Below are 25,905 nucleotides of genomic sequence, written 5' to 3' on the forward strand. Positions count from 1 at the left end.
GTCTTTTGGTATCTTAGTTTCTGTGGTCTTCACTGGAAAAGAAATGAGAACAAACTGTACAAAACCATTTTTTACATAGAAGTATGAACAATAAATGCTATCTCTAACAGTTCTGACTGTGAATTACCAGGTAGATATTTTTTGAAACAGAAGCACACCATCAAAGCATTAAGACATCATCAACCAAGTATGAAGAGTTAATACGAGGGGTGCCCAGGTGGCTCAGTCGGTTGAGCATCGGACTCTTGGTTTTGGCTCAGATCATGATCTCAGGGTCGTGGGATGGAGTCCCACGTCGGGCTCCGTGCTCAGCAGGGAATCTCCTTTAGATTCTCTCTCTCTCTCTCTGCCCCCAGCCTTCCCTCCCCCCTGCACCCCGCTCTCTCAAATAAAATCTTAAAAGAGTCAATACAAATACGCTTGTATTTGGTGCAAATTTAATTTTATTAAACCTTACAATGAATGTTGTGGCATATCATTTTCCATTATGTGACAATTTATTGGCTGGCATCTGAATACAGTACTTCTGAAAAATACACAATGGGAAGTGACAAAAGGGAGAAACTAGTTGTTTAGTGATATATATGAAGGCGGGGGGAAAAAAAAAGAAAAAAATGAAAAAAGGATGACAACCAATTAGTCTCTTCAGGATCTAACTCTAAAATGGTTAAATTCCAAGCAATAACAACTGCTGTCGCAGTATGCAAAAATATGGTATTATTATCTCATCTGGCCCCCACAATTCTGATAATTACAAGGATCATTTTACCTGTAAAAGTCAACCTAAGTTTTCAGCTTGGTGATAGGATATCCTTTCATATAGAATTTAAAGAGTCTTCCCAAGTCACAGTAGATGCGGCGGGGGGGGTCCTCTAAAATATTACACATTAAGGGAGTCGCTTTACAAGTCAGCAATCACTTAACTTCAAAATCAGAATGGGCACCAAGTTTATTTTTTGCTGATTTGGGTTTTTTACGCCCCTGTCAGGTTTATGGGTAAGAAAAAGGACTTTTTTAAAATCTAGAATCCACTTGTCTTTATAAAGTAGACTGGTATCTAATCTGTGTAAAATGACCATTTCTTTTCCAGGAATGATCAATAGAGGAACATCTAAAATTCAGCAGGCCTTACAAGGCGTTTTTACAGAAACATAATCAAAACTTACCAACTCCAGCCTACAAGTAGCTCATTAAGTATTAGAGTACTCACTTGTGGTTAAAAAAAAGTAACACATGAACGTATCTTCTTGATTCAGTCAACAATTTTGAGAACACTTTCTGACAAAGGCCTTAACAGTGTCTGAGGTCACGTTTATTAACCAACCTCCTCCAAAATAAAATCATGGACTATTCTGAGCTATCAAACAATTTGTCAAGAGCTCCTAACAGCGTTTGGGGAGATGGCTAACAGAGGAGAATTGTGTCCTAACTGAAATAAGGCAATTCAGTTCTCAAGACTGACGAACAGTTTTACGCGATCCATCTTTAGCGGTGGAAGATACGCCACGGGAGGAAATCCTCAGCTGCCCTGGGGTTGTTGGATTTAGGTTCACCCGTCAGGTAGTGTGAGGTGTGCCTTACCAAACTCTTCTCCCCGCCCAACAAAGGAGGGGGGTAATATTAAATCACTGAAAAATCCAGTTGCTCATCTTTTACCCCCAAATTACTGAGATCTACTAGTGTCGATTTACTGCACATACAGAGTTTCCTTTTAAAAAAAAAAAAAAAAGCTCATGCATACGTACCACAAGGTTAAGAGGCAAACGATTTCAAAATGTTGATGTCTGGTATTTCTAGAAAGTGTGTCTAAATCACAAACGGGTTAATCTATGTGGCACCTCAAACGTTCCACCAAATTTGCCCATGGTAAAGACGGGTTTTAAAGCCTCTTCATTCAAAGGCTGGAGAGCAACCATGACCAGTTATCTCCCATTCACCCTTTTTGACAGTGAAATTCCATTCCCAACCTAGTAAAATATCTTTTAAAAAAGAAATTAAACCTCAATTATTTAACCAGAAAGTAAGTCTATAATGCTTTTTATATTTACTACTATTCATCACGAGTTTTTGTTTTGTTTTGTTTACTGAATAAAGATGAAATAAATCTAAGGTGATTCTTTGCAGTGATGACTCCATAAATACCATGACATCAACCCTCAGGATAAAATGCGAGCAAAAACCCAAGTGGATCCAGCTCATTCAACTCACAGGTACACTTGAATTTTTTTTTTCCTCAAACAAATAAGGAGCTTTTTATTCAGAACAATTTCATTAAGACATTTGCAGGGCAAATGTGCCATCATAAATTGTATTCTGAATAACAATAAAGTGCTGAAGGATAATTACCTGAATCTTTTTTTTTAGTACTTTTCACTTCATCTTTTCTTAAAAGAGCCCTTTCTGTGGCATTAGCGAAGCTGTGTGGAAGAAAAAAACCAAACCAAACCAAAAACAAAACAAAACAAAAAACCATACAGAAAGAAAAGCAGAGCAAAGGTAACTTCCAGTAAGGGGACAGGAAGCACTGCAACCTTTTGTGTTTATTAACTAGGGTGCCGAATAACTGAGACCAAAGTAATTCATGCAAAGTTACCTTGAAAGGAAGGACACTGTTACTGACCTTGGATACTATGGCAGTAAATTGCATACAAAAATACCTTAATTATCCTAGATGCCCAGATCGGGCTCAGCAAGCATCATGCCCCTGACATGCTGTAGCTCTTTTTGTAACTAAAAGTGATCGATCGCTGAATAGTTCAACGGGACTCATTAAAGCTGTGTGATCAACTCTGAGGTTAAATTGAAGCAAATTCTCTAACACCTAATCACATCATCAGCACAAGCAGGACAACGCTATAGCAGCATGAAAGGTGGGTCACTTTGTAAAGATTCTTCCTTTTACTGCATGATATATTAAAATGACAGACCTAAATTTCAACTGGGTTAATGAGTTAGAAGAGATCTGTTTCCCAAATTTAGCACACAATAATTTCAGTGGATTAGAGAGAGAAACCTCGGAAGAAGAAGAAGAAGAAAAACCAAACAAACAGAAAAGCCTGAGCTCAGGGAGCTAAGCTGTAGCTCTAAAAAATTGTCATGCTACAAAGAGTACTACTTTCAAAAAAAATGAACTTTGTAACAAACGTAACAGTGTTTTGAGCTGAAGTTGACCAACTGCTGCATAGAAAAATGTGCTAACATACAACAGTCAAGTTTAAGCCGCTGCATAGAGGAGATAAAGCACTTACGGTAATTGCAAATGGTAACAGGTCCATAAAGGGTGTACAACCTAGCATGGGCCCGTAAGGGGGAAAACACCGGTAAGCAGAAATGGTGAGGAAGTAAATCAAGTGGAAAGAGGGAAGCAGCTTGGACAAGAGAAGGAAGAAGCAGGGGGGAAAAAAAGAAAGAAAGACCTTCAATTGTATAAAATTCACAAACCAGTAAAGTATAAAGACACCACTGAGAAACGGTGACCTCTGTCCCAAACGCCCAACAGCAAACAGAACCAGAACAGATAAGCCTTTGGCAGACAATTTTAGAAATTCGAATAGGACATTACATTTCTCAGTAATTCGCAAAGAATATATTATATGGTATATTGATATTAGATACTGGGAAACCAATCCTGGAAAGTTGACGCTTCTAATGCTTTAGCCAATGACAGCACGAGGACATCAAGCTAAGTGAATGCTGGTGTTCTCACAACAGTGCTCACGTATGAGGCGACTGTCAGCGACCCGTGCTTTCAAGAGGGCGACGCGACAGTCAGATTATCATCTGTGCAGCGAAACAAAGGTCTCTAGCTTTTCTGGGATATGCCCCTTATAACATATTCTATGATTCACTATGACACGAGCAGCAAGACACTGCAGGGTGGTATGATTTATGGGCTGGATCAAATTTTTAGCGATCTCCTTCTCGTCCAGCAAGTCACTGGCAGTCTGCTTGTGCAAGTTTGTGGCATCGAAATGTGCACCTGATTTGATAAGGAGATTCATGATGTCGGGATGGTTGTTCAGAGCAGCGACGTGCAGGGGGCTGTTGTCGTCGGAGTCTCTGACGTTCACGTCGGCGCCACACTCGATCAGTATGGCCGTGACTTGCAGGGACGGGAATTTACACACGGGGTACCGGCCGACACACGTGGTGTTCTTGTCCACGGCCAGGTGAAGCGGGCTGAAGTTGTTCTTCCCCCTCGGATGCAGCTTAAGAAACCTGTAGATAGTCTGCTTTTTGAAATGGTCCTGTTCTAGAGTACAAGGAACTTTTTCTAACAAGCAAATCAAGTGCAAAATAATGGAAAGAGCCTTATTTAACTGTAACGGGTCAGCCGGACACTGAGTTTGTTTGATAGCTCGCTCTATTTCAAGGACGCTTTTGCACAGGATGCCCATAAGATCGTCAAACGTAACGGTGGTGCCCAGCAGGCCTTTAGCCCTATCCTGGAGCATAAAGGAGAACAGTTCTGCAAAAGATAACAAGCTGCTGGCGGTCATGGGGCTTAAAGGATCCAAATTGTTCTGCTGCATATCCAAAGCATACTTCCAGAGGTTGATGCATCGTTTGAAATTTCCAGAGTCTGCATAGACAGCGCCTCTGTATCGAATATAATAAGAGGTATCAGGATGAGAAGGACCAAGAATACGTTCTCTAATTAATAGGGCCTGCATTCTCATCTCATCAGGGTCAGCGATAAGGCCTTCCAGCTCTTCTGCACTGTTCACCTCCTTGGCATAATCGTAAGCCATTATTAGTGTCTGTGGTACTGGTTTGCTAATTATATTAGTCCTGTCACTGTACCTCATGTTCATTGCCTTTTTCCAGTACTTCAAGGCCCCAAGCAGATCTCTCTTTTTGTCTACAAATGTAGCTCCCAGAAGCTCTAGAGCATTGATCCGTTCTGTCTTGCTGGTCTGTGCATGGTGGGTCAGAAAATCCACAATATTTGTGTGACCAGTAACACTCGCTGAGAGAAGGGGAGTCATCCCGTAACCATCCTTTTCCATCTTGGCACAATACATAAGAAGCATCTTCATGATGTCCAAACTCCCAGATTCTGCGCAATCATGCAATGCAGTATTACCTTAAGGAGAGGAAAAAAAGAGATAACATATTTTGAGGGACCAGGAGACAATGTAGTACATGTTCGTAGCCTAGGAACCTCATAAAAAGCAGGCGGCTACAGGCTGACCTTAATGGGACAGACTTTAATCTGAATACAAATGAGGAAAAAAAACAATCCTCGGCACTTAAAACTAGTGTGACCCACTGCAGGGGTTAAATAAATACTTGTTAAGTTTGTTGAGTAAATGACCAAATTAGGCATGAAAAGATCATCAAAGTCACTAAGGAAATTCAAAATGAATCCACGGCCTCTTGGCTTTTTTCAATAGCAATTGCAAGTGCATATTCTATGACTAAAAAGCGATGAAATGCAATTAACCAGCTAGTCAGCTTTGCAGCCAGTCACTTAAACTTTCTGGGTCAGCTTCCACATTTATAAGCCAGAAATCTAATCTAGAACGTCTAAGATTCTCCAGTTTGAGTCTAACAGGAGTCGGAAATTATTTTTTCTATATTTCTGATTGCCAAATAAACTTCAGCTGTCTTAGTCAAAATTCTCGGTGACAAAGTACTTTTCCTCAGAAAGCTCCCAGGAGAAAAACAAGTCCAGTAAAATGTGAAAAAACACGTGGGTGGTTCAACTGGAAATTTAAAAGGAGCCATCTGAAGTGTCCTTTCGTAATGGATTATTTCCCATTGTAATTTAATTTTTTACATATTCTCTGAAGATGTACTGAATGTTCCAATGCTGTCGTGTTCTTTCCACACGTGGATTCAAACGGACAACAGACACTGGCACATCGGGAAAAGCCCGTGTGCAACATATGAAGACATTACAACCACACAGGTGTTTTAGCTGCCGAAGTTTAATGCCAAACATCTTACTACTTGTCATAACAAGAATTACCACACAGACCTTTGATATTTACCTACGGTGTTTACAGAAAACTCCCACAGTGAGTCACCAGAGGCGCGGGTGCAGTGAAGAGTTACGGGAGCCGGCGACACTGGTAGGTTTCCTTAGAAAGAACTGGCTGCCCGGGGCCGGCCCTCGGCTCCCATTGGAGAACTCGCCTGTTCAGAAAACTCGCCCTCCATGATAAGGGGGGCTCACTGTCTGTATGAACAATACAGTTTGGGCTGAGTACCTGCTTTCCTTCTGGGAGCCTGGAATTTGGGGTATCTCAGGAAAGGGTGCCTCCATGAACGGCATCCAATAAAAGCCCTGGGCTCTGAGTCTCCTAGTGGGTTTCCCTGGGCAGAAACTGCTCTGTGTCCCCTGTTATGAGGACACGGCATAAAAAAGCCTGAACACAGATTCCTGTACGCCCCCACCTGTGCCTTTCCCCTTTAGGATCCAGCTGCACATCCTTATCACACCACTGTAATAAATGTTAGCCACGATTACCACTCTCTGCTGACTCACCTCCAGATACGGGGAAGGCCTTGGGGGACCCATGACACAGCATGGATGTTAGAAAGTAGTTTAAACCTGAACACTTCCCATAACAAATCTGTAACTAAAATTCGAAAGAGCCAGTTATTACACACTGGGACTTGAATCCCTCCACAGGTTCCTCCTGTTTAGTCTTCCATGACACCTACAGGAAGTACATGATTACCTGCATACATTTGTTCTGACTCAGGATTTCAAAGGTCTATAATGGAATGGTGTCTGATGGAATGTTTTAGCAATGTGTCTGTAACCAAGCGCTGAGAGAGCCCAGAACTTCTGCCTGCTAAAACTAATGTTCACTTGTTCAAAGTAATCTCAAGTAAGCAGAGCTATTACTAAATGTATTTTTAAGGCTCTATTAACCTAACTGCTGTATCAGAATACACAAACACGGGGGGAAAAATGTGTGTGTTTTTTTTTTTAAATAAAAAAAAACTATAGAATACTTTCACATCTAGTAATGGCAGAAGTGATATGATCACCCTCCCCAGTAATAACTTAAAAAGATGAAAATTTTATTTTTAAAAATCTATTTGATAGCATGTAAAGAGCTAAAAAGAGGACAACATCCAGAAGAAGAAAGAAAATCAGAGAGGTCCAGAATTTAGGGAAGCTTCCCCCAATGGCCTCTTCTGATTCTGGAAGCACCAGTGAAAACACTGAGGGGACCTTTTGACACCTGTGCAGGGCTGGAGGAGAAAACTAGAGTCCAGAACCCACGAAGAAGGGGACTTTGAAACCCCCATACACTCCTGAGTTAGAGCTCAGAAGGGCTGCACCCATGTACTTAAAGACAAACTACAAACAGACCAGCAATTGGAGGAACCAAAATCCAATTTAAGATCATGTCAACACTGAATTAAAGAAATTCAGGATTGCTAGTGAAAGTAGTCAAAAGCCAAAAGCAGATACAAATACCATTTACAGAAAATATTATCTAGATATCATCTATTTACTAGGGCCCAAATTATTTTTCATATTCTTTATATCTAATGTTTGGTATCCAATCAAAGGAACCACAACACAAAACCAAAGGAAATAAGAGCTGATGGAAAAGCCCAACAGAAGATACTGCTCATACAGTCATCAGACACAGACTTTAAAATAGTAATTATGCTGAGCAAAGTAAGAGAGATTAAAAAACAATTCTGAGAATTAGACAGAAAACTGGAAACTACAAAAAGGAACAAGATGGATGTTCTAGAACTGAAAACCTCAGTGGGTGGCTTTCCAAGCAGATTACGCATAGCTGAACGGAGAGTGAGTGGCTGGAAAAATCAGCCAGATGAAAATACACAGAAAGAAGCATGGGGGTGACAGGCTGGCAGAGCAGAGACACTGAGAGACCGAGGGAACGACCGAGCGTTAACGCTCTCCAAGCCAGAATTCCAGAGGAAGAAAATGGGCCCAAAGCAATACCTAAAAGATAAAGTCTGAAAATTTTCTGAAGCTGGTAGAGTATTATAAATGTAGTAAGTCTTAGAAACACCAAGAGAGAGAAATACAAAGAAAATTCCCTAGAGGCACAGTCCAGTGAAACTGCTAAGCACTCAGACAAAGAGGAAAATTTCACAAACAAGGAAAAAGTGGAAATGACCTGCACGAGAGCAAGAGTTCAGCTGATGGCAAAGCTCTCACCAGGAAGAGGAAGCCGGAGGACAACAGAATGGTGTCTATATCTTGAAAGCACTCAAGGAAAATAACTGCCAACTGAGAATTTTATACCCAGAGCAAGAATCAGGTGAATGAAGGACTGTTTGAGGTGAGAACAAAAAGAGAGAACCCATTATTACTGGCAGACCTAGTACTACAGGGTGTTCTCCAGGCAAAACGAGGATAAGCCACATGGAAGCATAGAGATATGGACATAAGCATCAACAAGAAGGGTAAATTTGGGAGAAATACTGACTTTGAAAATAACAAGTGTCTCGCAGGGCTTGAAATACATACAGAAGTCAAATGCGTGATAGCAAGAGCATAAAAGTAATGAGGGCAATTGGAATTAAAGTATTCCAAAGATTTTTGCATTGCTTGGACAGAGGTAAACTCAGAAATTTACGTTATTCCTTTGGTAAGTCGAAGTAGTACAATAACCACTAAAATAACAGAGGGTATGCATCTTATTACTACATACTCTCTAATACAGAGAAAAAAATGAAGTAAGAAAAAAATAATTCAAACGCAGACAAAAAAATGAGAGACAAAGAACACAAACCAGGTAGGACAAATAAAAATCAGAAAGTAGGAGAGTAAAACCCAAATATATCAATAATTACATTAAATGCAAGCAAACTAAACATTCCCATTAAAAGACACAAACTGTCAGACTGAAAATAGAAATATGTAAAACTCAACTACATGTTGCTTACAGGAGACACAACCTTCAATACAGGGACAGAAAAAGGCTGAAGCGAAAAAAATGGAAAAAAATTATACCCTATGCAAAAAGGAACCATAAATAAGAAAGCTGTGTGATATTAAGATACCAGACTAAGGAGACGTTAAGGCAAAAAGCATGGTTAGAGATAAAGGGAAACATTTTACAAGGATATAAAATCCAAAAGAACATAAAGATACAGTATTTCCAAATTTGTTTTTACCTAAAAGCATAGGTTTGAGTTATATAGAGCAAAAATCAACAGAACTCCGAGGAAAATCAGACAAACCCACCCGCACCAGACACTTGAGCCACCTTTCTCAGGAGAGAACAAAACCAATACGGGGAGAGATTTGAACACAATGAACAAACTTGATTTAACTGAGGTATATAAAGGAACACTGGACTTAACACCTATAGAATACCATTTTCTTTCAAGGATATAGGAAAGAATACACACACTGACCACATTCTGGCCATAAAGTGAGACTCACAGAAACAGCAAGGGACTGAGATCACTGATTATCACTTAGAAAGGGACTGAGATCACTGAGATCACTTAGAAAGTCCACAGTGCAAGTTAGAAATCACACACACACACACACACACACACACCCCAACAGCAACAACAACAAAACACTAGAAAAACCTCCACAGATTTGAAAATTTAAATACATACTGCTAAATAACCTATGTGTCAAAGAAGAAACCCCAATGGAAAAAGAGAAAATATTTGTAACCGGATGAAAATGAAAACCTTAAGTAACAAATCCTGTGGGATGTGGCTGAAACTGTGCTTCTATGTGCACCCTAGAAAAGAAAGGCTTTAAAAAGATGGCTCAGTTTTCATCTCAAGAAAGTAAAGGAGAAAAACAGTAAATTAGACCCAGAGAAAGTTGAAGCGAATCATAAAAGCAGAGATTAATGGAGAAGAAAAAGGTATCCAGGGGCGGGGGCGGGCGCGGAATGGGGAGAAAGGGAGTTAAAATAGCCATTCACTCAATAAATCCAGTTCCGGGGGAAAAAAAAAAGGTATCCATATGTTCGCACACCATTTTTCTCTTTTCCTGAATCTGATGTATTAGCAGTTACCCCCTCATAATCTTATATTCGTAACTAGGCGAAGCAGAGAAAATACTTATTCTACAAACAAAAAGCAGGGAAACTGGGAGTAAAACATAAGCCCATGTCTCCCAATCGCCACTGCAGTGTCCTGTGCATTCCTGGGGTCATATTTTAAATGCTAGTCATACTAGAACCTGATGAGTAAGTTCTATCTAATACAGGCCAAACCTCATAGTGGAACTCCACCAATCACGTTACTTTCCAACTCAAAACCTTTCATGCTTCCACAGTTGAAAACCTTTAAGATGGCTTTCGAAATTCTACGACACTGATTCTCAAAGCACTATCCGTGTAAGGCAGGGGGGCAAAGAGAAAGAAACCCAGAGTTTCAGAAAACGTTATGTGAAGTAAAGCTTAGTCTTGGTTAGTGGGAACACACACAAGGTACACTATGAGAAATGGATTTTAAAAGACTGAGATCTTATTTGCCTACCCTACTTGGCCAGCCTCATTTTTCGTGTCCAACATGAATGCTGCACTGTGACTTGCCAGGAGTTGGCCAACTTTTTCTATAAAGGGCTCGATGGTATTTTTAGGTCTTGCAAGCCGTAATGTCCCCGCTGTAACCACTCAATTCTGCCATGGCCAGAAGTACCCGTTGGCAATGCATTCAATGAATGGAGATGGTCTTGTTCTAACAAAACTTGACTTACGGACACTGAAATAGGGCTTTCAGGGCATCTTCATGGGTCATAAAGTATTATTCTTCATTCCATTTTCCCCCCAACCATTCAAACATAACATCTTCACTGTCAGGCAGCAGAGAAACAGGAGGCCTGGGCCCTAGCCTGGGCCCTAGTCCGCCAACACCTCCTCTGGGACATTGCCAGTGCCTGCCATTCACATGGCGGAGACCCTACTCACGCCTCCCGTCCCTCCAGCCTAAGTGTCCCTCCCAGCACGGGGGACAAGCCTGCTCACTTCAACCTCCACGCCTCTGCTCTTCGTTTTTCTGTAATATACTCTTGCTTCTTTACCATTGTAACTTCTTGTCCTTCAAGTTTCAACAGCAACATCAGCCACCTAAAGAGATTTGCTTGTTGATACCACACCAACTTGTCATTTTGAGGCTGCCTGGTGAACAAATGTGTCACTCTTCCTGGTGGGTATTCCTATTACATGAACTAATACGGTATTATGTAATACCTTACAATAAGTACAACGTTACTGCCACAAACAACAGTTTTCTTACCTAAACGGTCTGTTCCTAAAGGACACAGATCCTACATAATATTTCCTTTATATCCCAACTAGCAGTTAGCACACTGCTAAGGTTAAGGTAAGAGCCTTAAATTGTTAATACTTGATTATCAGAAAAAGTGATTCAAACTTAGCTTCTGAGGATAAAATAAGTTTAAAAAGTAAAGTCTCAGGAGAGAGATCGTAACTTCTCTCACAAGTTAAGTATATGACCATCACACTTTCATGCCCTCAAAGCCCTAAAAAAGTGCTTCTGAATTATAGCCTAGATCTTGCCTCCAAAGTTTAGAAAAGAGAAGCTTCAAAAACAAACAAACAAAAAGCTTAATTTTAAAGCAACCATAATTTCTGTCTCAGGTCCCAGTCTCTCTATATAGATGTTTTGATAAAGTTGTAATTAGTCCATATACAACTGTTACCTGCTTTTCTCCCACATCTTAGTCATTTTCTCCTGGTAAGTGACCAGTAGGTAGTCTACATGAACTCCACAGATAATACATCATCATTCTTAATGGCTTTATGGTAGAAGTTCAAGTAAGGAGGCATGTCCAAGTTCACATAAACACTTCCCTGACTGATGGGCATCTGCACTGCTTCAGAATTTTCACTATTAAAATTAATGCCTAAAAACCTAGAAGGACAGATAATACGTGACTGCCAGGGGGTGGATTCTGGGACAGAAGTTGACTGCAAAGGGGCATGAAGAACTTTCTGTTCTATCTTTATTGTACTGCTGGATAAACTACAGTGTATGTTTATCAAAACTTATACAACTATATACTAAAAAGGACGGGTTTTATTGTGTATAAATTATACTTCCATAATTGAAAGATGAAAAAATTAATGCCTAATTTAAAACAGAATCACAAGTATGTGACAGCTTAAGATACATCTCTAATTCATTCCAAAGGAATTAGACAATCTTTTAAAAGATCCACTTTTATTTTTTTTTAAAGATTTTATTTATTTATTTGAGAGAGAGAGAATGAGAGACAGAGAGCACAAGAGGGAAGAGGGTCAGAGGGAGAAGCAGACCCCCCGCTGAGCAGGGAGCCCGACGTGGGACTCGATCCCGGGACTCCAGGATCATGACCTGAGCTGAAGGCAGTCGCTTAACCAACTGAGCCACCCAGGCACCCTAAAAGATCCACTTTTATAGTATTCTTTCCGGCACTAGGATTAATTTTGAATTTTAATTTATATTACTTCTGTACCTAGGTATATAGGACACTTTTCCATGTCTGTTCACAAACTTTATTTTCTTTTATGACAAGTCTATTTATGTTCCAGTTTCTGGAATTATTAGTCTGACTTTATTCATCTTATAAAATGATAATCAGCTATCTGCTGTATTTGCTCTATTAACAGTTTCATTCAAGAGAGCTATGCTTTCAGGATGAAATGCAAGTTCTTGTGAAAACATCTAACAAGGTGAATTTAAAAATCAAGTTACTATGTTCTTGTGACCAGTCTGTGCTAAGTTACATGCCAAAGACCAATAAAATCATATATAATTTTTACTAAGTAACATCAGTGATTTAGATTTTTGGTGCATAACATCATATGCCAAGTACTACTGAATATCCAACTCAAGCATTTTCCCTCAGTTATGTGCCTCTATGTTTCCATAATACGATGGAAGATTTGGTATCTCTACCTCATAATGTCTTAATTTTGTATCCTCAGAGTGAGAAAGACAATTAAAAATAGAACACAAAGTTCAAAAATACTACCAGGCATCTTAGATGAAATCAAGGCTATTTGGCACTGAAATATAATTCACCTTTAAAAAAAAAAAGGAAGAAAATAAACACTGTATTATGCAATTCTCAGTGTCTGACTCAGAACATGTTCATTTGGAGAAAAAATAAAATTTCTGACACTGAATTCATTATGGAAAATTCTCATGATTTCTCAAAAGACATGTTTGTTAAATGGACATTTAAAAATCAAGCTAATGGTCCTTAAAGTGTTAATTCAGTTAAAGTATTTATACAGAAAGTTAAAATAGTATGATATAAATATATTAATTTTCAACTACATAACTTAACCTTGAAATAGTGCTAAGAATAAAAAGTAGCCATATTCGTTGAGATGCTTCTGGGATGGATACTAAGGGAAAGAAATGATGCAAGTGTTTATGCACAAAAACATGGTCACCAGAGGGGAGGTGGGTGGGGGATGGGGGAAACAGGTGATACCTGTGATGAGCACCAGGTGATGTTTTAAAGTGCTGAATCACTGTATTGTACGAATATTACACTGTATGTTTATAATGGAATTAAAATAAAAAACTTAGTAAAATAAGAAAATATGAAACTGGTGGTTTCCAGAGGGAGGGTGTGAGAGAGGATGGGTGAAATAGGTGAGGGGGATTAATAGGTAATAACAAATAACAAGCAAAAAACATGGTAGTATTTCTCAAGAAGACCTACCTAAAAGTACCAATCTTAGTTGCTGTTAATCCTAAGAAACCTGCAATCTTTTGATAGCAGGCATATAAAAGATAGGGATTTGTGTAAGTGCCTAACAAAGGGGTGAGATCTTCCTAAAATAAGTAATCCCAAAACATACCAGTATTTTGAGTAATAACTAGTTGGAGCCCTTAGAGTGCCCTCGCTCCAAACCAGATGTTTGGGTTTGACTGATCAATAAGTAAGTGATTGTTTGCATGAGATTGTTACCAATCAACTAATGACTTAAATCACAGAAGAACTTCGACACAGAATTTATAAATATCTCAATTGGGTAAGATTACTTAGATTCTCCAGGATTAGAATTAAGTCAGTTTCTAAACCACTCCCAATTTCTATTTTTAATGAAACAAAAATGTTCTCACAAGGGCTGTAAAATATTTTACAAATACAAAATGTCTATTATAATTTCAAGTGCTTTTTCTAGAAATATCAATTCAACAGATTGCTATTTTGTAAAGTCCTCACACAGTTCAAGTTTTGTGTGTGTCTGTTTTAGTCAAATACAGTTGTGCTTCTCAAACTTTAATGTACACAGTCACCAGAGGATCACAGTAAAATGTGGATTCTGATTCAACTGATCTAGGGTGGATCCAAGGGAAGCCCATGCTGCTGGTCTTTGCTACTTTGAGCAGTAAGGAAATAGAGGAGGAATCTTACTTTCTTGTTTGCTATATAGGCATCTGCCATAAAGCTTAGTATGTAATAGCTCTATCAAGTCATATGAAGATAAGTTGAAAAGAAGGGTTAGGTCACAGCCCTGTTTTACACCACACAGAAAATGAAACTTCACCATTCCTCTTTATGCTAAATGAAAACATTAGATGCCAGAGCAGGAAAAGGGTGTGCTGTACAACTAGATTACACAGTCTGACCCACAGAAACATTTCTGTCTATGTAGTAAAGGGTATCAGTAAACTCTGCAGTGTTTTCTTAACAATTTTCTTGTTTAGGTCAAATCTAAATGATCTACAGTTGAATATTTCAAAAATTAGCTTGTAAAATAAAATCCAAATTGCTGTAACCAATACCATCAAAAGAGTGAAAAAAACAATGTAAACTGGTGCAACCACTGGGGAAAACAGTATGCAGGTTCCTCAGAAAGTTAAAAATAGAAATACCACACAACCCAGTGATTCTACTTCTGAGTGTTTACCCAAAAAAACACTAATTCGAAAAGATACATGCACCCCTATGTTTATGGCAGTATTATATATAACAGCCAAGATAGGGAAACAACCTCAGTGTCCACCGCCAGATGAACAGATAAAGAAAATGTGGTGTGTGTGTATATATACAATGATAATACTCAACTATAAAGAAGAATGAAATCTTGCCATTTGTGACAAATGGATGGGCCAGAAGGTATCAGGTCAGACAAGCAAAAAACAAATATATGGTTTCGCCTACATGCGCAATCTAAAAAACAAAATGAACAACCAAACCAAAACAGAAACTCATAAATACAGAGAACTGGTGGTTTCCAGAGGGAGGGTGTGAGAGAGGGTGGGTGAAATAGGTGAGGGGGATTAATAGGTAAAAACTTCCAGTTATAAAATAAGTCATAAGGATGAAAAGTACAGCATAGGGAATATAGCCAATAATACTGTAATAACATGGAATGGTGACAGATGGTAACTACACTCATTATGGTGAACACTGCATATGTTTAACTCAAATTACTACATTGTATACCTGAAACTAATACAATATTGTGTGTCAACTATACTTCAATAAAAAGGAAGGAAGGAAAAGAAATGGGAGAGACATTTACCAAAAAAAATTAAGTTTGTGACCAGTACTCATTTCACTTGTTCCTCTTCTTTTTACTGGTGTATCTGACTCCCTTTCTGTTACTCTTAACTTCCCTTGTTTTCTTAAAAAAAACCTAAATTTACTTAAAAAAAGAAAGTGAAAAAAACAATCTATAGAATGGAAGAAAATATTTGCAAATCATATAGCTGATAAAGGACTTGTATTCAGAATATAAAAATTACTCTTACAACTCAGTAATAAAACAATAACCCAATTTTAAAACGTGCAAACAATACGAAGACACTTCTCCAAAGATAAACAAATGGCCAATAAGCACGTGAAGAGATGCTGAACATCATAGCACTGAAGAAATAAAAATCAAAACCACAATGAGATACCACTTCACACCCACTAAGACGGCTATCTCAAAAAAGAAGAGTAATAACAAATGTTTGTGAGGGTGTGGAAAAATTGGAACTCTCCTACACTTTTGACAGGAATGTAAAATGGTACAGTTGAGCTGTTCCTTAAAAGGTTACACAGAGTTGCCATGTGACCCAGCAATTCGACTCCTCCATCTCTGTCCCAGAGAAATGAAAACTTATATCCACACAAGAACTTGTACATGAATATTCGTATCAGCCTTATTCCAAGAGCCAAAAAGGAGAACCAATCCAAATGCCCATTAACTGATGAATGGGTAAATGTGGTCTATCTACACAAGGGATTATACAGTAAAGAGACTAAAGCAATAAAAAGAAATAAAGTACTGACACATGCTACAAAATGAATGAGCCTGGAAAACATCCCACTAAGGGAAAGAAGCACACCACAAAAGACCACGTATTATGCTTCCATTTATTACGAAATGTCCAGAACAGGCAAATGCATAGGGACAGAAAGATCAGCGGTTACCTAAGGTTACTGCATTCGGGGTGGGAGAGGAGGGGGGAATGAGAGTAAGTATTACTGGATATGGGTTTTGCGGGGAGAAGGTGAGGAAAAGGTGGTTGCGGCGACAGCCACACCACTCTGTGAACGTACACTAATGTGAACACTTAAATGGGTGAATGGTATGTGAATTGTGTCTCAAAGCGGTTTTAAAATCAAAGTACTTGTGCTTCTGGTAGAAGTGTAAGTTTTGACCTTTAGAAGCAGCAATTAAAGGGTCTCTTACTGTAACAGATTTGCTGGAAATGCACAAAAATAATTCTCACCTCTCCTCTTTAGCCTACTGTGCTTGCCATCCATTCTTCTTCAACTCTGTAGCTGGGACTTGTAAGAGGCCCACTTCCAAAGATGGGGAGGGGCCTGCGATTCAACTGCAGAACAATGCTGATCCCAAGTATTTTATTCCTGGAATAACTAAATGGTACGTGTTAAGGGAAGAAGTGAGAAGGGGTAGAGAGATACACTTCAGGATATCCAAGGAGCACTAGAAGGTTCCTCCATTTAGGATGTTTCCCTTAGCCGTGTATATTCTAACTCTAGAGACACTCAAGGACAGGACTTGAAAAAAAAGGAATCAGAGCAGAATCAAATACAAACTGTGCCAAGGTTACCATGTGCCTTCCCTTCATTAATTGTATAAGGCACTGAGTTCGGAGCATATGGAAATTTAACAACACAGGCCCTTGAAGCTCACAACAAGGTTAAACACTAAAAACATCTGCATCTAGAGGTAAGATGAATTCTTACGACTCAAAGGGAAATCAGAAAGTGCCTGGGAGATGGGTCTTGACATCCAGTGGAATTTTAAGGCTAAGAGGAACTGAGCTAAGGGATCAGGACTAAAGCAAATATTAGTGTAACTGGGTGAAAATTACACAATGTCAAAACATCAACATTATAATTCAGACTTCATTAAAATTCCCTTTCTGGCTGTTGTTCTTCCCCAAGCGTGGGGGACAAAGGGAAGAAAGATGTTTCTGGCAGATCTGCCACTCCCCTGTGACTTCTTTACCTGGGCCTTTCCCCACCTCTATCTTCCATCACATACATTCCTGATGTCTCAATAGCATACGTCTCCAGAATGCCAAAGGCTTCCGGAATTGTGTTTTAAAGAAACAACTGTAATCTAGGAAAATCTCATAAAGATGAACTCAGCGAGGGAACCACTCATACCCAATGGTCAATAAGTAAAACAGCCTCTGTCTTAAGTTCATGCGGCTGAAAGGGCAGGAGAGTTCAGGATCTACTTATTTTCTCCACTTCAGTTCAATTGTGAGGATTCACAGTTCAAAATCCAATCTCCAGGCCTAGAGGAACAAGAGGAGTACTTCCCCACTGCACTCAATCTACACACTTTCTACCCTGGGGACACGGAGAAGTGTGCCAGGGGACACAAGAGGGAAAAGACGAATGTGCACAACTTGCAGGAGCAACCTGATGAGGGGGGATTAAAATGTTAATGAATTCAACCAGTAAGTCATTTAAACATTATTACTAAATCAAAACAAACACAGATACACCACAGAAGAGAAGGAAGTTTTAAGTCCCTCTCTCTAAATCTTGGAAAGTAGATGTGTGGAGGTTGACCAGCAGCTGAGCAGAACCCTGGAAAGTCAAGAAAGAATGGACAACTTCTGCTTCCAACACACAGAAAGTCATGTACAGCAGAAGAGCCTACTGATAGGACAAGGGTCATTTTCTTGGTCCCTGATCTTAACACCAACCGTTCTTAATTTACAGGGGAGATTTTCTTACCTGAGATTCCTTTGCACTTACAGTGCGTAAAAAAAAATAATGGGATTTCTTTCTTTTTCACGTTGTCTTGACTGAAATACATCTACACCCTAAAATGCCTATATACTATGGGAGACAACTAATATAACATGCCTGGGGTTTGCTTTAAACTACTGCAGAAAACAAAAGGAGAGGAGAGAGAAATGTATTTTTTAAAACCTTGGCAAATGTGGGTAACTGTTGAAGCAAGGTGATAAGTACACAGTGGTTCAAGTCATATTCTTCTCTCCACTTACGCAGAAATTAGAAAATTTCCATAATAAAAAGGCAAATAAACTGCCTGAACTAGCTCTCTCTCAAACCCTTTTAAAGCCAGCTCTACTTATGAGCCTACCCGAATTTCTCCCATTTCTGGAGTTCTACCTGTACTGCTCATTCTTCACAATTATGGCCTTAATTTCTTACTTCACGTCTTCATGTATGGATTTATTTCCGTAGTGAAAGAACAACAAAACAGTCCTTGCCATCAGGGAGTTTATAATCCTTTCTCTCTTAAATCCAACCTATTTCATTCAACAAACTTCATTTACCAAATACCCACTATGAGCCACTCTGTCTAACACCACATGGATACAAACATCAGGCCTCTAGCCTTAAAGAGCTCACAATGTAACAGAATTAAAATGCAGTTAGATGGGTTCCCCCCCCCAAAAAAATCCCAGTTATTTCTCAGTTGAAAACTTTTCACTAGCTTACCTCTGCATAAAGAATCAAACTCCTTTTCCTAGAAGTCAATGTCCTTTATAATCTAGTCCTGAGTGCCCTTTGGTCCAAATATGCCTACTTTTCCACTTCCTGGATCCTCCAAGGTTCTCAATGTGCCTTTCCTTATGCCATTTCCTAAACCTTTAAAACTGTATCAAATGCACTCTACAGATCTGAACCCTGACAATCCTTTCAAGGCCCAGTTCAATGTCTCCATGAAGATCACACTCCTAAAATCCATCAGCAGAGATTCACACTGCAACGTCCTTATCTTCTCGTAAGCCTCCACAATGTCCAACACAATGTCTTGCCTACAGAAAATGCACAGTGATTATCTTATTACCAATTTACCTAATTACCTTGGGTATTTAAAAAGACTAACCCATGCAGGAGGATAGCCTGTCCTCTTAGGGCCAGTCTCCCCAAACCCAACTCAGAGAAGCTCTTCTACTGGTCTGTAGTACTCAAATCACTGCCCAATGGAATGTGGGTGTAAAAGCAGAACTGAAGGGCTAAAGTAACCTTACCAGAGATCCTATTTTGAATCCAACAATAACATTAAAAAAAAAAAGAGGGAAAACAAAGCAAGCCAAAGATGACCGTAATCATGAAGTGCTGAAATCAATGTGGTAGCTCTCTGGGCTTGTCTAATCACTTCTGATTTGGGGTCTATGGTTTTAAATAGCAACCCACTCTCCTGCTGCAAAAATCAACTGCTGTGTTAAACTGGAGAAGTATTCCTAAATATCTCAAAGTCTTTCTCTTCTTTGTGAATGCCATGAGAAAACAAAGAACCCACCGTCCCCGCAGGTAACGAGCTGGTGGTCGGTGATAAAGTATTATCAAGAATCAAATACAAGAGGGCGCCTGGGTGGCTCAGTTGGTTAAGCGACTGCCTTCGGCTCAGGTCATGATCCTGGAGTCCCAGGATCGAGTCCCGCATCGGGCTCCCTGCTCGGCAGGGAGTCTGCTTCTCCCTCTGACCCTCCTCCCTCTCATGCTCTCTGTATTTCATTCTCTCTGTCTCAAATAAATAAATAAAATTAAAAAAAAAAAAAAAGAATCAAATACAAGAAAGCACTCACTGTTGCTGCACTTAGCCTACTATGGTTTAAGTACCTACATACGAACCTGTCTCTCCGACCAAACCATGAGCTCAAGAGCAAGGAGTCAAGGACTGGAAAGGCTGTCTTACTCAGCTCTGGACATCCTAAAGTATAACAGCCTGGCACACTGAGGGACTCAGGAAGTGCTCTCTGAGAGAATTAGGGAATGAATTCCACCGTTGGCTAAAACCTGTTCGAAATGCCAACAGCCTGTTAAAAAGTCATGGGAAAAAAAAGTTAAAATAGTATATTCAAATGCCAACTGCCTGTTAAAAAGTAATGGAATGCAGAAGTCATGTGCATTTGATGTTTAAGCAGACCAAGCATAATCTACTGGTGGTTTCTTCCTTCACAACAATTTCCAACAGCTGACATATACCATTCCCTAAGAAACTATTTCATTTTATCCCTAATCTCATCACTCTTTTCTACTACTTCTTGGATAGGGCGAAAATGTGTGTGTGGGGCGGGGGGGGATCCTTTCTTGATGCTCTATCAGACAGATCCTTCGCCAGTGTTCCTGCCTCAGTTTCAATTGGTTCCTGCTTTTTTATTACGCACCGACCCATTAAAAAAAAATCTAGAGCCAGTGAGAGAGTGATTATCAAAGAACGGAAGCTTCGGGATCAGAGTTGGGGAGGGTGCATATACACTTTAATCTGCCCCCAATTTAATTAAGAGTCACTGTCAAAATTAAAAGGGACCATAACAGGTAAAAAGCACTGCACACATATACACACACATACTTACATAACATAGATATATGACATATATTTGTATGTATACAAAATTGAGACTATCTGAAAACAATTTCTGGTATAAAACTGTTTTCTCATGTTACGTGTAATTTTTTTGAAAGGCACAGGTACTAGATACTGATACAAGGGGTGCGGGTGGGGTGGAAGGACTCTAAAATTAGATCATTTGACCAAAAACAACTCTAGAATTAGTTCATTTGACCACATCCTCACATACAAGGCTGTATGATGATGGTGATAAAAGGAACATTCTTCTGAAAAAGCAAAGGTAATCGAGTCAGAGACCATTCAGTTCATCAGGGGAAAATGCTCACAGGCACATGAGCTACTTACAGCACAATTCTCGCACACATTCTATCTCCAGAAGAGTGTACAAAGCAACTTTGAAAACCATAAGGGAAACGGTACCACTACTCATCTCTCCAGTGACCTAAGAGTTTAAAACAACCTCACTTAAATACGTAAGTTCGACAATCTGTATTTTGAATGAATAAAAAGCCCAAAACAAAGGAACAAAAAATCCAACAAGCCTAAACAAACAGCCATACCTTTTAACGCTTTCTCTGCTAGTTATGATTTCAAAGCGTTCCCGTTAATAACATGGTCACATAAACAGTAACTGTTCTCTTAAAACAGCATTCTTTCAAGGAATAAATGTTTAAAACAAACAGAAATGTCACACTGTCTTCTAAGCCAACAACCCACCTCAAAGAGATAATCAGGAACAAATGAAAAAATGTCTAAGAAAGAATGTCTACAGAAACATTTTGTCTCCTACTGAAAAACCAGAAGCAACAGAAAACTCCATTAGGAGAGTATGCAGCTACTGAAATTAAAGGGCTGTGATTAATGCCATTAAAGATATTACTGATTAAGCTTAAAAAAAAGGTTATAAAAGAGCATATAAAATAAAATTACATACATCTATGTATATAATAAATTCAGAAATATCTTTGGAACGATTATCTCTTAAGTGGCATTTTGTGAGATTTTTATATATTCTCTGAAAAAAAAATTTACAGAAAATCACAATGAGCCTGCATCATTTTATATCAAACCTTTCAAAAAAAAGAAGACCATACTAATTTCAGTAAATTCTGTCCAATAACTACGTACTGTCCCATAATGGTGTGGTTTAGCCTCTCTGAAAGGCAATCAGACACCAACACAATGATAAATGCACACTTTGATTCAGCAATCCCACTTATAGGTATCTATCCTACAGCCATTCTCACCCAAGTGTGCAAAGACACACTTCTGTTCAAGAATATTTACAGAAGCACTGCTTGCACTGGATGTGACCTAACTGTCCATCAACAGGGCCTAGATAAATTATGTAGATTCATACAATGAAATACTGTGCATACACAGAATGAGACAGTTCTGTGTGTTGGAACTGAATGACATCCAAGATAATTCAAGGTTTAAACAACAACAACAACAACAGTATGTATCAACTAACAGAAGGGAAAGGGGAAGGAAGAGACATAGACAAGCGTACCTATGTTTGCACAGACCATCTCCAGCACACACAAAACCCCGTAAATAGCGCTTCTAAATAGTAGCTTGCCAGTGGGCTGGAGGTCTAGAAATCAGGGGTGGTAAGATTTTTTCATTGTGAACACTGTCAATCAATTTGCATTGTTTGAATTTTATTTTTTTACCATACGGGTAGGCTACTTTTAATAGTTCGGTTTTTTTTTAATGGGGCAGCTAATTACTTTGCTGTTGTATAAATAAATATGAAGGGGGGGGGAAAGGTTTCCAAGTATCAAAATATGTGATCAAAATAGCTGTTTTTAAAAGTTTCAAAAACAAAATTCTCAACTGTCATTTGCTGCTTTAGGCTTATTACAATCCCTGAAAATTACACCCAACAGTAAACCCAAGCTCTTCTTTTGGACAAAGGTGTTTACACTGTTGCTAGCCAACAAATCCAAGTCTGTCTAACCCAGTCCTTGTTTTGCTCTCAGGATTGTAGCAGTTTTTAAAATCTCTTTTCTCTCTTGCTATATTTAATACATGTTCTATGTGAAAGGTTTTTCTATTGGCCACACAATAAATAGAGAATAAGGGAACAGATTTTCTCCTTTTCAACTGGTATTAATCCTTCCAGGTCAGTGTGGCCTGGCCTTCCCCGACAGAATAACAAACGAAATGCCTAGCTAAGACACATAAGACAATGACTCACTAAATATAGTAGTTTCTACTCCACCGGTGTTCTTAAAACAAACAAACAAACAAACAAACAAAAAAACCCCAAAGCTAAGAAAAATACATTACATTGAAGTATATTCTCAAGTGGATTCAATGCAAGCCTAGGGGCTCAGATCAACTGCCACTAACATCCCCTGTAACTCTGGGGAACCCAGGAACTGGAAGGGACTCCAAATCAGAGACAGAAAATGCCCCTTAACATCGTGACTGAGGTCTTTGTATCACACTCGTTCAACATATTCTCAAATACCGGAGACACGACCAACAAGGGTGCGCTGGAAGGGACACCTCATCAAAACAGGTCTGTCAGTGCCGGCTGACTCAGCAGCCACTGGTTAAAGAGAGGTACGAGACTTCCTGAAAATAACGACAAACACTTAGAAAGCCGAATGAAGAAGGTGAACTCACCTTTAACGCTTTTTCTGTTAACATCTGCCCCCTTTTCAAGTAAATACTGAGCAATCTCTTTGTGTCCTTTGTAACACGAAATCATCAAGCACGTATGCCCGTGTCGGTTGGACACTTCCAAGTCAGCTTTGTGTTCCACAAGGTACTTCACTATTTCCAAATGGCCATCGAAACAGGCAGCTCGAAGGGGGGTGGAATTGGTTAAAGTTGTGTTGTTGACAGACGCCCCATGATTTAACAAAGACTGCACCACCTTCAGATGTCCCGCGGCAGAGGCTGCCCACAACGGGGGGGCCCCCTCGATGGTTTCGCCATCAAAATTGACCGAGCCCCCCACTTCTATGGAGGCACTGCAGTGCTCTAGGAGGAACTCCACCATGTCCAGGTGCCCATACCTGGCGGCCATCAGGAGTGGCGTGGCTCCATTTGTTTTTTCAGAGATCAAGGAGGAAACCTCCTCTTTGGATTTGCTTGCCAACAACTTGGTGAGAAGCCGGAGTTTGCCATCCCGAGCTGCGTTAAATACTGCTGTCTTTAGATCCATTTATGTCCAGTTGAGAGGCTGCGCTTTTCTTTATCCTTCACAGCAAAACTCCCCAGCTTAACTCTATCGACACAGGCAGGAGTTACAGGAACCGAAGTTCAATGTTAATCGCTGCACCCCAAACGGATATAAAGCCACGGAGAGTCTGTTGTCTCACCGCCTTGCAACATCTGACAACCAGAGCACCGAACTAGAAAAAGGAAAAGTAGCAGTTTTCAATTTTCCAGAGGGAAAGGCAAAAACACTATTTAGGTTTTCTTTAATTTCTACTCCTAGGCGGCGGGGGATGGGGGCGGCATACTTCAGGGACTCCTCAAGCCACCCAAGCACGGTGGGAAAGAATGCAAGAAGGTGCACACCGACCCAAATGTTTTGGTGGCAGGCCGTTTCTTTTCTATACACGGTGAATTGAAACACTACAGGCAACCGGTTTTCTCGCCTAACCAGCCTAGCTGTGTTCCAGTTTCTGCTTTGCACACGCCCAGCAGAGTACAACCGAAAGAGGCAAGAGACGCGGGTTCAGAAATGTTTCTCTCCCTCCCTTCTGCAGACAGCGAGCCAAGGGCGCGGAGGCCTCGCGGTGGCCAGAATGGGTTCCGAGAAGGAACAAGAAGGTCGGACACAACAACCAGCTAACGCCGAAGCCCTCGCCCTACAGCTTCTCTTTCCTTTAAACTACTCGAGGCTCTCAGGAAATCCGGCCGCCCTGGAGCGAACTTCGCCCGCCCCATTTTGAGCCCCCCGCCCCCTCCCCGCCAGGGATCGCAGGTTCCCCCGACCACCGTCGCCCCCTGCAGACCCGGGCGGCCCTCCCCGAGCGACCACGACCCCCGCCCGGGCGGCCGCCGAGCCTGGGGCCTCCAGCCCCGGCGCCCTCCTTCCCCTTCCCGCCAGGGCCTCCCCGCGGGCGCCTCAGGCCGCAGCCCGGGCTCCGGCGGGCCCCCCGCCGCCGCCACTACCTGCCCGGGGGCTGGTCCTCTCCGCCGCCGCCGCCGCCGCCGCCGCCGCCGCCGGCCGCTCGGGCTCGGGCCGCCCCCCTTAAATGGAAACCGTTGTCCGCGCCGCCGCCCGGGCCGGCCTGCTCCGCCTGCAGCCGCGCAGCTCCTCCATGCCCCGCGCCCCACAGGAATGAATCCGGCCGCGCCGTTCGCCCCGCCCCGCCCCGCCGAGCCGCCTCCCGCCCTCCCTGTCTGCGCGGGCTACAGCAGCTGCAGCGGATGCCGCGGCGGATGGTGTAATGGGCTGCGGGCGGGGGCCGGACGAGCCTGAGCGAGGTTTCACATCACTGACGCGGCAGCCGCGCCATTGGGCCGGGGGAGGGCGGCGAGCGCCGCGAGCAACCGCGTAGGGGCGGGGCCGCAGGGGCGGGGCCGCAGGGGCGGGGCCGCAGGGGGCGGGGCCGCGAGCCCGCGGAGGACGCACCAGCGTGAGGCACGCCGGGGGGCGGGGCGCCACGAGGGGGCGGGGCCACGCCGTAACGCGGCGACCCGGGGCCGTGGGGGGGGGCGCGGTGCGGGCGTCTCGCGGGCTTCTCTGCTCTCGCTTCGCCGCGCCTGTGTCGGGAGGCTGGTTTGGGGGACCTTCGGGTCCCACGGCCAGAACTGCCAGAAGGGTGGTGGCTGTTATTACTCCTTCGCACCCGTAAATGCTCTCGGACTACACTCTTCTCTCCTTTTGGTGGAAATACACCGAGCGCTTAGATCTCGCAAAAGCAAAACGAGAAGAACACTAGACACAGAAATTTGAGAAAAAAGATTCGTTTGGGAGGCTGCCAATCATGACTTGTTCTTTTTTTTAAAATAAGGACTCTAAAAAGTAAAAATTTACGAAAAGTGGTAAAATTTCAGAGCAGCGTAAGTCAACAAGGTCGAGCTCCTGAACTCTTGCAACATTATAAAACCGGGAAATGAAAGAAAGCTAAAAAGTTAATATGAATAAAGAGTATCATAGAGCAGGAGGAAAACTTAC

At 41.2% G+C, this 25,905-nt stretch overlaps 2 protein-coding genes across 5 annotated transcripts in view; both read right to left on the minus strand.

The window, feature by feature from the left end:
- Positions 1-1,095: 1,095 nt before the first annotated feature.
- Positions 1,096-23,937, minus strand: FEM1C (fem-1 homolog C). Its single transcript, XM_045891110.3, has 2 exons — positions 23,394-23,937; positions 1,096-5,086 (listed from the first exon to the last, which is right to left on the minus strand). The coding sequence occupies exons 1-2, from the start codon at positions 23,935-23,937 to the stop codon at positions 3,777-3,779; spliced, it is 1,854 nt and encodes a 617-aa protein (XP_045747066.1). The 3' UTR covers positions 1,096-3,776.
- The window catches only part of TICAM2 (TIR domain containing adaptor molecule 2), a 63,241-nt gene continuing 61,173 nt past the window's right edge, over positions 23,838-25,905 (minus strand). For all 4 annotated transcript variants that reach the window (XM_064595799.1, XM_064595798.1, XM_045891130.3 and 1 more), the window contains one exon: positions 23,838-24,127. The gene's annotated coding sequence lies outside the window, so the exon portion shown is untranslated. The remainder of the gene's footprint in view (positions 24,128-25,905) is intronic.

Source organism: Mirounga angustirostris, unplaced genomic scaffold (assembly GCF_029215605.1).
Source record: "Mirounga angustirostris isolate CCGP_5_RB_7025 unplaced genomic scaffold, mMirAng1.0.hap1 SCAF_7, whole genome shotgun sequence".
In the NCBI taxonomy this organism is placed as follows: domain Eukaryota; kingdom Metazoa; phylum Chordata; class Mammalia; order Carnivora; family Phocidae; genus Mirounga; species Mirounga angustirostris.

Coding starts and splice junctions, on each gene's coding strand:
- FEM1C (XM_045891110.3), bottom strand. CDS start 23,937: ATGGATCTAAAGACAGCAGTATTTAACGCAGCTCGGGATGGCAAACTC. Junction 5,087..23,393: donor TAACAGAAAAAGCGTTAAAG/GTGAGTTCACCT, acceptor CCTCTCCTTAAG/GTAATACTGCATTGCATGAT.